Below are 14,085 nucleotides of genomic sequence, written 5' to 3'. Positions count from 1 at the left end.
CAGTACAAGAACGGATGGCTGCTTTCGCGGAAATGGCTTTCCTTTGGAAGGATCCCCTTCATTATAAAATAGAGGAGGTGGCTGGCCAGGCACTCTCTGTGTGGGCTCCGGGATGCTGGAACTTGCTCCTACCTTTGGTCCGAAGTAGCCTGAATTTGGTGACCTTCCGGGCATGCTGCCCAAGACGTCTGTTTGAGAGAGTGTGTGGAGAGGGCTGAGGGTACTACCTAGACGAATGTGAAGTCTGTCACAGTTAGAATCTGTGTTCTACCTCAATAAATTAGGACTTATTCCCATATCCCTTCCGTCGTCCAATAAGAATGGCCGATGTAAATAGCTATGCATTAAGATGAGAAACCCTGTGACTTACGTTGCCCCGTGAAAGGTAGAATGAGAGAGAGTCAAAAAGTAAAACCTTGAGGACGGGTGGGGGCTGGGTAGGTGTTTTTGCATGTGACTGGCTGGCTGAGCTCCTGCTGAATGGATCACTTTAATGCTGCTGAGATGCATTGTATTGTTAATGGTGTCTTAGGTGCCTACAGACTTGGAAGGACATTTTTTAGCTGTTGTTTACATAGAAATAAATAAGCAAATAGGTTGCCAGATGAGGAATGTAGATTTCAGCACATACAGGGAGTGTACCTGAGACCCACATACTGAGAATCCTCTCGTACATTACCATTTGCAGCCTCTTATGGGAGCAGAGAGAACAGCCACAGCCACCATGTGCTTCAGCAGAGATGTAGGGAGTGATCTCTGACCCACAAGACTCTTGCTTTAAGTCCGCCCACCCAAGGCGTCTCTAGGAACTGGAGGACCAAGAACTCTGAGGTTAACTAAGCTCCACGTATCCACCTTTGCAATTAGTTGGGCTGATCTCTGGGATTTGGCACAGAGTCTTCTCTCCTAAGGTTTGACATCACCAGCAGGGTCTTCTGCATAATTTAAATCACATTCAAAACCTCTACGGTGTGGCTTGAAGGCCTGATCTTGCAAACATTTCCTCGGGTGAGTAAGCCTTATTCACATAAGCAGTCCCATTGATTTCAAACCATGAGCGAGAACTGCTCCTGTAAGTAAAGATTTGCAGAGTGCTTCAGTGACTTGCAATAGGACTGTCTTAAGGAACCTTTGTTCAGACTGGCGTTCGCGTCTAGCTCCAGCACGTTGCAAGACGATAGGCCTTAAAATGGTGACATCCTGCTTTGTAGTGAAATTATTTGAGATCATTTTTGGAACTCTCAGAGGTATGGTTTAATTTATTTCCTCCTTCCACCCAGTTAGTTGGTCTCAAGGTACTAATGCAAACTAACGTCCTATGTGGAGAGATACAAAACACAGTTGCAGTAAGACTTGGGAAACTTTCCAGAATAGTGTTTCTGGCAAATACCGGATCATCTGTAATGTTTATAAAGCTTTTAGTGGCGCTCAGTTGGGAGTGGCCTGTATAATTCACTCGTGGCTTCACCACGCATGAATATATCAGCCAGTACGAACTCAAGAGAATAAAATCGCGCATGTTACTGTATTTCATCCAGTTTATAAGAGAAGGCTACATGTAATAAATGCAGAAACTGTAACTAGTTAGTGCACAAACTCTGAATCTTCTGTGCTCACACTGAGATTTGAAATTCTGAGGCAGTTGATGGCAAAAAAAGATTTAGATCCTTCGCTGCTGCTTTTTTGTAAGGCTGGGGCATTGCAGTGTTTACTGTACCGAGGTGTATTGCTAATCAAACATTATCGTACTTTATGAGCTGTTACCGTTCTGCTTGGGAAAGGTGCATGTTCACTTTAATCAGACTTCTCCATCTTGCCCTTTGAGAGGAGGGGTGTCCTTCTGTGTTTTCTTTTCAGAGAGGCAAGACTTACCTCTGTTATGCTTTTAAAAACATCGGTACCATAGCAACAGGGAGTACATTCTACTGGCATCTTTCAGTGCTAATAGAATGGCATGTCAGACAAACAGAGTGTACTTTTTTTTTTTTAAATCTCTTCAGCTGTTCTAACACTGCACCTTTATGTATTAACACACATATTTTTTTTAGTGGTATGGTTGATCTATAGAGTTCACCACCTAGGTGTGCTACCTAACTTTGCCACGTCTCGCTGTGTTTTTATGTATAATGTGGAAACTCTTGTAAACTGGTTAATATGGAAGCAGTTTATTAAACAAATTGGCAGTCCTGCTCCAGATAAATGTTTGTTGTGCATAGATGGGAATATGAACATATTGGACTATTTCTAGGGCTACAAAATTGCATAGTCACATCAGATTTACTCGTCTCTTAGACGAGGTAAATTTGCTACCAAGGGCTGGTTGTAAGGGATGTGGTCAAAGTGTTTGTGCCCCAAATTTGTCCTTAGTTTAAATTTATGTGTCATCCAGTCATGGTAAATGTTCTTCATTGTTTCATGTTTCAAATCAATTGTTCTGATACTGGAAAGGAAAGCAGTGTTGTGGGCATACAGAAAGGAGAATCGTCCAGTTTTGAGGGCTCAGGAACGGGGAGACACCAAATGGGATTCCATTTCCAGCGCTGTCGCTAACTAGTTGTGTGATGTTGCTCAAGTTACTTACTATAAGGCCAGACTGTTAAAAGGTTCTGGTTATTCTGGGTGCCACCATTTTTGGAAGACAGATAAATTCTGATTTGCAGAGGTGTTTGCCACCTGCAGCTCCCAGGGATTTCAAATACAAGCATGGGAACTCAGCACCTTTGAAAATCAGTTCTCAGGTGTTTCAAGTTGGGCACCCAAAATCAGTAGACACTTTTTTTTGAAAAAGTGGGCCTTGTGCCTCAGTTTACCCATCTGTAACATGGACATAATATCTACTTTTGTAACTCTCTTTGAGATGTCTGGATGGAAAATGTTCTATGAGAGTTGTTGTTAATAATTTATGACTTCTCATTTTATGTGCCATCCTGATCATAGCATGCCCGTGCGTCATGTTTTTAGTTTGGGACCAGAAATAAGTGCTATATCTTTTTTTTTAATTGTCTTTTTAAAATTGCGTTTTTTAATTTTCAGCTGAAAGAAGTATTTTTCTTTTATATTCATCTGTCACAAGTAAGTTATGCTTAGGGCCTGTTCTTAATAATAACCTTTTTGTGAGGCTTGTTCTACCCTTAAAGTAGAGTGGATAAGCTGGTTATTTTAGTTCATGTTCAAGAATTGCCGACTTCTCATAGGACACTTTGGAAAGTGTTCGTTAGTGAAGTTCTGCTGATACGGGATGTATCACGTTTTCAGGTTTTTGTTTTTCTCCCCTTGTAGCTCATGAGTAGGAGATATTTCTTGCTTAGGAGTTAATCTGCTCCTGTTGCTAATTGCTGATTTGGGGGGTTTGCAAACCTGTATACACAAATCTCTTTATTGAGTTCAATAGACTACTTGCATGAGTTGCGGTTTTCAACGTAAGTTCCTTAACATCCTCTGTGATCTCACAGACATCTCCACAGCAACTCATTATGATGTCACAGGAACTTGGTGATGGCAGTATGTGGCAGAAGCACACCCAGTCCTTTGGCAACAAAGATCCTGTTCCATGCCCATGTTCTTAGTAATGAAAACAGCTATAGTAGGAGGATTTGCTGGGACAGCTATACCAGTATAGCTATGCTAGCAAAACTTTTCTAGTGTAGACACGGCCAAAGTAGCATCAAATACTGAGATGGGGAGGAGAAGTTGTTTAATTTAGGTCTAGACTACACTGGAAAAGATTTGCCTTTGCCAGTCTAGCTGTACTGGCAAATCTTCCTAGTGTACATGTAGCTTACCAGGGTAATTTATGCTTGTTTCCCGAATGAAATAAGTTATAATGGCAAAAGCGCTGCATCTATACTTGGGCTTTTGCTGGCACAGATGTAGTAAAAAATCACGGCCCAAACCAATGTTGTTATACTGACAAAAGAGTCTAGTGTAGACCTGGCCGTGGATTATAGGACAGGGATTGTCTCTCACTGTGTGGGTACACAATGATCTGATCCTGATTGGGCACTCGATAATACAAATAAGTACTACCCTAATACAAGTGATTATTAATACACCTCTACTCCGATATAATGCGACCTGATATAACACGAATTCGGATATAATGTGGTAAAGCAGCACTCCAGGGGGGTGGGGCTGCGCGCTCCGGCAGATCAAAGCAAGTTTCACCTATAACGCGGTAAGGTTTTTTGGCTCCCGAGGACAGCGTTATATCGGGGTAGAGGTGTAATAAGCACAACAAAGGGAAAAGAAGAAATATACCCATGTATCCTTCCCAGTGTATATACGTTTACAACAACCCATGGCATCTAATTAATAAAACTAGTCCTCCCTGTTGTTAATATGGTACTTATTGTTTGCCATTGTAGTGTGTGGTTTACTTGTACGTGCCAATTCAGTGCCCCTTGTGTGACCATTGTATGCCAGTTCAGTGCCCATTGTTAGAAGATGGCTAGCTTGCACTCATTCAGTCAGCAACAGATGAAGGATTTTGCACTGGGTGGGAGGGTCTAGTACGCAAATAAATGATGTTATGCAAGTTGGTGGTATGCATCTGTATGAAAGACATGGTATTAAGGCTTTGCTCAAGCAGTATTCTCTAGGTCATTGGTTCTCAAACTGGAGGTCGGGACCCCTCAGGGGGTTGTGAGATTATTACATGGGGGGGTCGCGAGCTGTCAACCTCCACCCCAAACCCTATTTTGCCTCCAGCATTTATAATGGCATTAAATATATAAAAAAGTGTTTTTAATTTATAAGGGGCGGTCTCACTCAGAGTCTTGCTATGTGAAAGGGGTCACCAAGGCAAAAGTTGAGAGCCACTGCTCTAGATCATGGCTGTCTTGCAGAACTGTCCCTTTTTCAAATGAAAAATATTGCTGAAAATTACAATGTTGACTCTCTTTCAAAAGTAAACAACAAAAGTCAACATCTGATTTGAGGGGATGACAAGAGTGAATCCCTTTGAAGGAAAATGTGTTTGTTCATTTGTCAGGACTAAAACCAAATGAGAGTGATGCTGATATTGTCCAAACAGAGTAAAGTCTGAGGCGGAGCTAGCAACCCTTGTTCCTCTCTTTCCTTATTTGGCCACCAAGACTGGAGTTTGAGATTCACCCTTAAGCCCTGAAACATCTCACAATCTGACAGCCACCCAAAACAGCACTTCCTAACCAATTTCAGATGTTTACGGTAGCGGCAGTTCTTATGGTAGACACTCAAAATCCTGAACCCAGGATTTGGGCCATAAAAAACAAAAGAGACAGTGATTTTCCAGGTGCGTTGTTTTTGTGTGTATGTCAGGTCAAAACTCTGAGGGGACCTCAGTATTTGAGTGACCAGCTTTGAGACAGGTAGGAATGGACTGCTGAGTACCCACGGTTCCCGTTGACGTTGTTTGGAGTTGTAGGTGCTGCTCAGCACCTCTGAAAATCAGGTGTAGGTCTCTCAAGTTGGGTGCCCAGAATTAGTAGACATTTTTGAAATTTGGAGCAGAATCCTGAATTCTGGTATTTGCAAGGGATATGAAACAGTTCATCTTCTAAAACCGCTCTCATCTGGGAGGTGGTTAATAGTTACTCCCTTATCGCACCCAAGGAAACATTACTAGCAAAGGATACAAAATTAATATTATTTTCTTCTTTCCTTTTCCCAGGTTGTCAGCGCTCTATAGGCTTGTCCAATGGAAAAGCCAAGGTGTGCAGTTACAGCGGATGGTATTACTGCAGCACCTGCCATGTGGACGACAACTTTCTAATCCCCGCGCGACTGGTTCATAACTGGGACACTTCAAAATACAAGGTAATCTTCACGCGTGTTGGTTTGAGAAGAAATACATTGCCATGTAATAGAAACACAAATGATGCTGAAGGTTAAAATCTAATTTTATAATCGACTAATATTATCCAGTCGATCACATTCCTGACCTGGATGAGAGGGGTCGTGCCCGGTGGTTGGAGCGGGAATCAGAGTCGGAAGTCGGAGTTGAAGGTCAGAGCCGGGTTACCTGGGTTGAGGAAAGGCAGGAACAGGGCTGGGTCCCAGTCAGGAACAAGGCAGGAGCAGGACTGGAACGAAGAGGAACCAGGCTAGGAACAAGCCGATGTAGGAGCCATAACAGCTGTGGGCAAATGTTTTAAGCAGCCGCCGAACTGCTGCTAGGCGTAAGCAGGGCCGGCTCTGGCTTTTTTGCTGCCCCAGGCAAAAAAGCCTCCCGCCGCCCCCCGCTCCCCCCCGGCGGGGAGCGCAGCAGGGGAGGGCGCCAAGCCCGGCTGCGGCCCCGCTCTCCCCAATCAGCCGGAGCGCCGGGAGGAGGGCGGAGAGCCCGGCCGGGGCCCCGCTTTCCCCGACCGGCCGGAGCGCTGGGAGGAGGGCGGAGAGCCCGGCCGGGGCCCCGCTCTCCCCGACCGGCCGGAGCGCTGGGAGAAGGGCAGAGAGCCCGGCCGCAGCTCCACTCTCTCTGGGTGAGCGCTGCCCCCCTCCAGGTGTTGCCGCAAGCACATTCTTGGAGGGCTGGTGCCTGGAGCCGGCCCTGGGCGTAAGAACTGGTCTGCTGACTCTTCCCACCTAGAGGCGCCAACTTCCTGAGTTCTTGGAGGGCGCTCAACCTCCCCACTCCACCCCAGACCCCGTCCCAACTCCACCCCTTCCCCCAAGCTCCCATCCCTGCCCCAGCTGTTCCCGCCCGCGCCCCACCTCTTCCTACCCCTGCCCTGCCCCACCTCTTCCTGCCCCCGCACTCCCCTCCAGCCCAGCGCCTCCTGAATATCGCTGAACAGCTGATTGCTGCGGGCAGGAGGCGCTGGGAGGGAGAGGGAGGAGCTGAGTGGCGGGGCTGCCGGTAGGTGCTGAGCACCCACTATTTTATTTCCCGTGGGTGCTCCCGCCCTGGAGCACTCACGGAATCGGCGCCTATGTCACCCATCAGGCCCTGTAGCCAATCATTTAGCTGACTACAGGCCAGCTGTCCTCGTTAGATTGCCCAGAGACCAGCTCTGTTGCAGGCCCGGATTCCTGATAGTTCATCTGTCCCCTACTCACATGTCTCGCCTACTCAGTCTGTTACCCCCCCACAGCACGTCTTCAAATCTGCAGAAACCACCTCCATCTCTTCCCTCACGGTGCCACACTTCTCCTCCTGGCTGCCCCCCCTTACGACTGCTGAAGTCCTTCAAGAAGCAGGGGTTCTTCTCTACCTGCTCTCGTGGTCCTAATCTTCAGAGTCCTCATAGAGTCATAGGACTGGAAGAGACCTTGAGAGGTCATCTAGTCCTGTGCCCTGCACTCATGGCAGGACTAAGTATTATCTAGACCATCCTGACAGGTGTTTGTCTAACCTACTTTTAAAAATCTCCAATGATGGATATTCCACAACCTCCCTAGGCTCATGGACTGGGCCTTGGCTACCTCAGACATCGCCTCTTTCGCCGCAGCTCCAAGAGCTGTGATTCTCAGGAGCTCTACAGTTGATGGATCCCAAGAGGAGAGCTTGGTGATCAGGGCTTTTTTTTGGTGGCAGGCACTAGTCCTATGGAATTCCATCCTGTGGGAAATCAGATCTCTCTAGCTTCAGAACATCGTGGACTTCATCTCTGAGCACAAGTCTTCTTATAAAAACAGAAGGATGGCACCTCAACACTTCCCTGGACATAAGCAACAGAAGTAATATGAAAAGAGAGGTTTGCACATTCAGTCAGAATGTGAGGGTGAGGTGGATAAGTACAGTTCTTTAGATTGATTTTACCTTTCTTTTTTTTAACACTAAGATATGTTAATGTTGGATAGATATGCAAATATGGATGAATGGATAGACAGGCAGATATATACTAGTGGCTATTTTATACATCTTAGCATGTTTCCCAAAGGGCACCAGAGAAATGGTGCATAGAACATGCATTTCTGTTGGATGTTTTCATAGGGTTAACAGTGTTGTTTTGGCATTGCGGGGGGAGTGTGCTGAAACAATAACAGACTTATGAGGAAGGAAGATTGTACTAAAGCTTCAAACATAACAGACACTGTTAGGAGAGGCTGTTTGATGTTTAACGTCCGTGAATATTATTATTATTATGGGTTATTTGAAAAGGAAATAAAAGAACTGGTAAATGCTCTGTTAGGGGAAAAAGCAGGCTCTCTTGAAGAAGAAAATTTGTCAAAAGACAGAGATTATTAAAGGAAACCAGAGCCTGCCATTAGGAAAATGATAATCTGATGCCAAATAATATCAGATTTTTCAGGAGTTAATAAAGTTCTTGCATAGAGAGATTAAGGATCTCTTTTTTTTTTCCCCCAGGAGGCCAGATATTGAATATTAGACATTACATTATTTTCCTTTGGATGGCCCTTCCCAAAGGCCACTCATTTGGCTGGACAGGGATGGGATGAGAGCCTCTAATGTGGATCAAGTGGATGGTAAAGCAGGCAGTCTAGTGAAAACATGTGTCAATGAGACCATAAAGAAGAGAAACTGGATTTTTAATTTAGAATTCAAAACTTGTACCATTTTAAACAGTCTGGCTACAGGAGAAAAGGAACTGCCAGTGTTCAAAGAGTTGGGGCATAAAGGCAGAATAGAGTTTTTAGGCTTCAATTTAAAAGCAAATTAATTCTGATTATAACAATGAGAAATTCTCAATTTTCACTTTGCCAAAGCACAATACAGTTGTGAACATTCCCTTGGCTGGGAGCAGTGTCAAGTTCTCTGTAAGTACGTATATCTCCGGAGTAACTGAGTCTCTCAGGAGTGTTAATTTATCCTCACAGCACCCCAGCAAGGTAGGGGAGTATCATCATCCTCAATGTACAGACGGGGAACTGAGGCACTGAGAGATCAAGTGACTTGCCTAAGGTAACGGAGGAAGTCTGTGGCAGAGCTGGGAATTGAATCTAGGTCCCCTGAGTCCCAGGCCAGTCCCTTAACCACAAGACCATCCTTTGTCTCCTAGCCCATTATGTAACTGATCAGGTCTAAGGGAATCTGTTAGTTTTGCCTCTTTATACTGGATTTTGCAATTTTTTGCCTTGTTTCTATCTTCATTGTATCCTTTATTGGAACTAAGCAAATCCTCTTCTGTTGTGGAGCACACTGGCCTGAGATGACCCTTAGTCTTTCATTTATCTCCATTTTCTCTTTCTCTCATACTTCAGATGTAGAGTGTAATGCCGTGTCACTACTGTACAATCCATTTAGATACTTCAGATGCAAAAAAAAAAAAAAAAAAAGGGTCTTAATTATGCCTGCAGTACTTAATAGCAATAATGTAGCTGCATGACTCTTTATTAGTCTATTGATTCTATGTCCTGGTCTGGCAGAGACAGAAACACCATCCCACGCTCCTGAGGTGTTCTTAGTATTAATGATTTCTGTTTCTCTTGGACTCGCTTTCAAAGCAGGATATCCTCATCCACTACCATTGCAGCTACCTTGATGTTGAGTGTCCCGCAAGTACCTACACAGATAGATCTCTTAAACAGCACTCCCATATGGAACCATGCTCCAAAGCCTCACCAAAGAGGCAACACTGTTCATCAATTCAACACAGCAATGCACTATAGGGGAGCTACTCCAACAGGAGCCCCCCTTTCAACCTGATCCATAATATACTGATGGGGGCTGATAGGAACAGGGCTTTGTCAAAGTGGACCGTGCTGAGCACAATCCTGTGAAATATCAGAGAGAACATGAGTGTGGCTTCCACCTATTGAATGCTTCTGTATTTCGCACTATCTAGAAAATGTGTCAATCGCTCAACCTGTGAACAGAGTAACCGTGGATGAAGAACATGAAATAATTTCTCCCCGCCATCTCGTCCTCCTTTGCAAGGTGCATTGGCACCTATTATATCTGCCACTAGCAAAGCTGAGGAAGCAAGCCCCAGTGTATGATCTATAGCTTGGGCCTTGTTTGGTAACGCTGATACAATTAGGTATATGTTTTCAGCTGTTCCCTGGAATTCACTGCACTTGAACAGCATGTATAATATTAACTCTTGGTCTTCACAGTCGGAGAAGATCCCATCTGTCTGCTTCTGACAGGATGAGACTTGGAAAAAATCAGAGGTGAAAGTAAGCCGGTATGGTCTGGTACAGGCAGTGAGGAGCTTCCCCAGGCCAGTAATTTAAAAGGGCCCTGGGCTCCGGGCAGTGGCCGAAGCCTCAGACCCTTTAAATCACTGCACGCACTCCGCTGCTGGAGCCTTGGGGTAGCAGCCGGGAGCCCTGGGGCTCCAGTGGCGATTTAAAGGGGCCGGGGCTCTCGGCAGCGGCCAGAGCCCTTGGCTCTTTAAATCACTGTCAGAGCCCCGCTGCCAGAGCCCAAGGGTATTGGAGGCGATTTAAAGGTTCTGGGGCTCCTGGCCGCCGCTATGGTGGCATTTTAAAGGACCCAGGGCTCCCAGCCGCCGCCGCAGCTACCGCTACCATGGGGCCTGGTGCTCTCAGCCACCGCTACTGCAGCCGGATTTAAACGCCCCGCCCCTTCCGGTTGAGGCCCCGCCCCCTGCTCAGGACCCTGGCCCTGTGTACTGGTAAGTCCCGTAAGTTACTTTCACCCCTGGAGAAATCCACAGAGTTGAGCTTTACCGTGTGCTGGATCTTGAGAATTACACTAGATTTGCATACAAAAGCATTTGGCTACTAAGGGAAAGAACCCCTTGATTAACAGAAACCCTTTCAAAGGACTTTCCCATTTGCCATGCTTCTGCAGGCTTCCTTACACAGCAACTTACACAGCAATTTCTTAACCAAAATCGTAGTTCACACAGTTTCTCCCAGCTCCCACTTTTGCTATGGTTCTCAGTCCTTTTCATAGTAGAGTTTTTCATGTTCTTGAGGGAGATTATCTTTTAGATATCTCTTCCTCCTATCCTTATGCAATCTCTTCTCTCTGGCAACTTTTACTTGGTTACATGCAAAAGGTAATAAATAAGTATTGCTGTTTGCTTCCAGTAGCACCCAAAAGCGTGCTAGGAGCTGCACAAACAAAAGAAGAGAGACGGCCCTTCTTCCAAAGAGTTTACAATGAGTCTGACTTTTTGTGTTTAGGTTCTGAAGCACAAGATGGCAGCCTCCAGAAAAAAGTACTGATCCTTGTTTTCCCCCCATTCCTCTTCTTTTGACATTTTAGGCTAAAGAGCGCTCTTCAATCTTAATACTTGTATTTGAATGACATTTTCTGGTGTTTCTAATAAAATGATATGCGTGTGTATTTGTGTATTATAGGCAGAGCTGGTAGCGCCACCTATTATTAAGCTTGCCCCTGTTTTCAGTTGCTTATAACTTTACCAAACATGAACCATTTGGGCTGAAATTTGACTTGCCAGTTTTCCTATCTTAGGCTGAGGTTTTGGCTGAAATTTTCCAAAAAAAAATCCAGCCATTTCTGAAAATGATTCTATAGGGGAAAAAATACATTGTTTTGCCTGTGTTTAAAAAAAACCCTAGTGACTTTTTCTTTGAACAGCGCTAGCACGCCTATATTTTGGAGGAGGGATGTAAAATTTGTGGGAGGGGGTGACGTTTGTGTCAGGGACGTGTCTTTTGTCATCCCCATGAAAATCCACCCAATTTTGGCCAAGTTATAAGTTAACTGTCCATTCTGTGCACTCCCTGAGGCAGGGGTCCTGGGGAAAAAAAGTGATCTTGTAATTAAAGACTGTGTACCATAAAGTATGCACACACGGGGGCTGAATGAAGGTTGCACAGGCAAGCTTGATTCTGGCATTTCCTAACTTTTGAGTGCTTGACTTTGCGACCTTTAATAATCTTTTAACGTGTGTGTGTGTGTGTGTGTGTGTGTCCATCCATGGGTGCACTGCTGATGAATGTGCCCCATGGAAAAAATATAATATCACTTCCTGCTCATTCCTATATCTGCCCTGAGGCTGCTGGCAGGTGAGTGGGCTTTCCCATCATTTCAATGCTGAGTCACAGTGAAAGAATATACTCCAAAAGGAATACTGAGCCCTGGGGATACTGGCATCAGGTTCTGCCGTGGGAGAAAATCTGGAAACCTCCCCGTGTTCTACATTCCACTTGCTGACTGCTCTCAAAGTTAAGACTACGTACTTGCACATTCCTAGGCCTTGATACAGCAAAGCCCTTCAACGTGTGCTTGAATGCTGTGCCGATGGGGACCAAAGTATATCTGCGAGTGATCCTCGCACGGGATTTGGAGTGAGAAACTACTGAGTTCCAACCGAGCTGTGATATTGAATGCTTGGGTGGTGCTGAGTGAATCGCTGCTATCTGACTTTCTCACCCCCTCAGTACAAGAGGAATGATACTTATTATAGGTATGGTAGCTCTCAGGTGTGTTGTAAGGCTAAATGATTTAATGTGTGTAAAAGCAGTGTGACGATGAAGATCGTTGTATTCTTCTCTCTAGTGTACAGCTGTATTAGTCTCGCTAACAGAACAAAACCAAGAGACGCCACCAAACTTTTCTGGAGCTAAAGTTTTGTGTGCATTTGGGATCTGAAGAATTTTGTTCTTTACCCGACCTCCCCGGGTTGTTACTGATTTTCTGTTCCTCAGTTTGGACAGCGCAGTTCCTTGGGTGTGCACTGTTTAAAAAAAAAAAAAATCTAAAAGTTGAGAGATGAGTGGGATGTTTAATACAGCTTCTGAGCCATAAAAGTCTGTGGAACCATGATCCTTAATTCACCTTACAGTATCTCCTGTGTTTAAAAATATACCAGTGCATTAGCTGCATAATCACTAACCTGCAGCCAGTACATGCTGCTTCAGTCTTGTTTTCCTCTCCAGATCGGTCCAGCCCCTTCGGGAAGGCCACCAGGGACCAAACTGGTGCCAAAATCACTCTGCTGGAGATGTCCACACATGGGACATCATATGTATGATATTTTTGTTAACATGGAGATTATTCATTGTGAAGCGGTACAGTTGGGATCATCTCTCACTGTAACATCTTCTTCCCTGACCTGCTCCTAATTCCAGGAGCTCGGTGGTTCTCAGCCTTTCCAGACTACTGTACCCCTTTCAGGAGTCTGATTCGTCTTGTGTATCCCCAAGTTTCACCTCACTTAAAAACTACTTGCTTACAAAATCAGACATACAAATACAAAAGTGTCACAGCACACTATTACTGAAAAGTTGTTTGCTTTCTCCTTTTTACTATATAGTTATAAAATAAACCAATTGGAATATAAAAATTGTACTTACATTTCAGTATATAGAGCAGTATAAACAAGTCGTTGTATGAAAATTTGGTTTGTACTGACTTGGCTAGTGTTTTTATTGTAGCCTGTTGTAAAACTAGGCAAATATCTAGATGAGTTGATGCACCCCCTAGAAGACTTCTGCCTACCCCCAAGGAGTAAATGTACCCTTGGTAGAGAACCACTGCACTAGCTGGTACCATCTATAAGGACATATGTTGCTTTGTCTACCTCATCTTCTACAGTACCTGAAGGGAGAGGCCTTTTAAGTCTGAGAAGACTATAGTGTAGCCTTTGCCCTTTTGTTCACCTCATAAAAGGTAGCTTTGTTAGCCTAATTCATTGGTGCCTTGCTTCAGTGTAAACACTGGTTTTAAGGACCAGAAGGACTAATTGAATTGCGAAACATATCATTTTTCTACAGCAGAGTTTCAAGTGGTTTGCAGTTCATTTCACATAATCTCGGCTCTTTCCCCCCCCCCTTGATAAAATGCAGAAATAAAGCAATAGGGTGGGGAGGAGTATTTGGTCTTTGAAATGGAAGTATCCTTCCCAGTTAGGACAAAAAGTTCCAAGGGGTAACAGTATCTTATTGTGGGTGCAGATGTACAGAACAATATGATGGAATGCGATAGAGAGAAAGTTCTTGAAAATGAAACACCATGATTCCTGAATAATAATAATACCCATTTCTCATCTATGCTTGTTTTCAAAAATTGCTGGATGTGGTTCTGATTGTTCTTTTAGTGTTATGTGTTTTTTACATAACAGCTAAACATGGGAGGAATTACCATTGGAATGGCTAATGGTACAATGGGTTCTGTTGTACATGTTAACCTACTTTTGACTCTCTTTTTAGGGCCCCACCCAACTCCCATTAAAGTATGAGATGACTCCAGGTCAAAAGGAGCTG

General features: G+C 44.5%; 1 protein-coding gene across 6 annotated transcripts in view; it reads left to right on the top strand.

Moving 5' to 3' along the window:
* PLEKHM3 (pleckstrin homology domain containing M3) overlaps positions 1-14,085 on the top strand; it is a 117,716-nt gene that overhangs the window by 42,432 nt on the left and 61,199 nt on the right. For all 6 annotated transcript variants that reach the window (XM_034785810.1, XM_034785805.1, XM_034785807.1 and 3 more), the window contains one exon: positions 5,651-5,796. In XM_034785810.1, the coding sequence (XP_034641701.1) occupies positions 5,651-5,796 (146 nt within the window). The remainder of the gene's footprint in view (positions 1-5,650; positions 5,797-14,085) is intronic.

This window comes from Trachemys scripta, chromosome 11 (assembly GCF_013100865.1).
Source record: "Trachemys scripta elegans isolate TJP31775 chromosome 11, CAS_Tse_1.0, whole genome shotgun sequence".
Lineage (NCBI taxonomy): Eukaryota > Metazoa > Chordata > Testudines > Emydidae > Trachemys > Trachemys scripta.
This window is presented reverse-complemented; position numbering and strand designations above follow the sequence as displayed.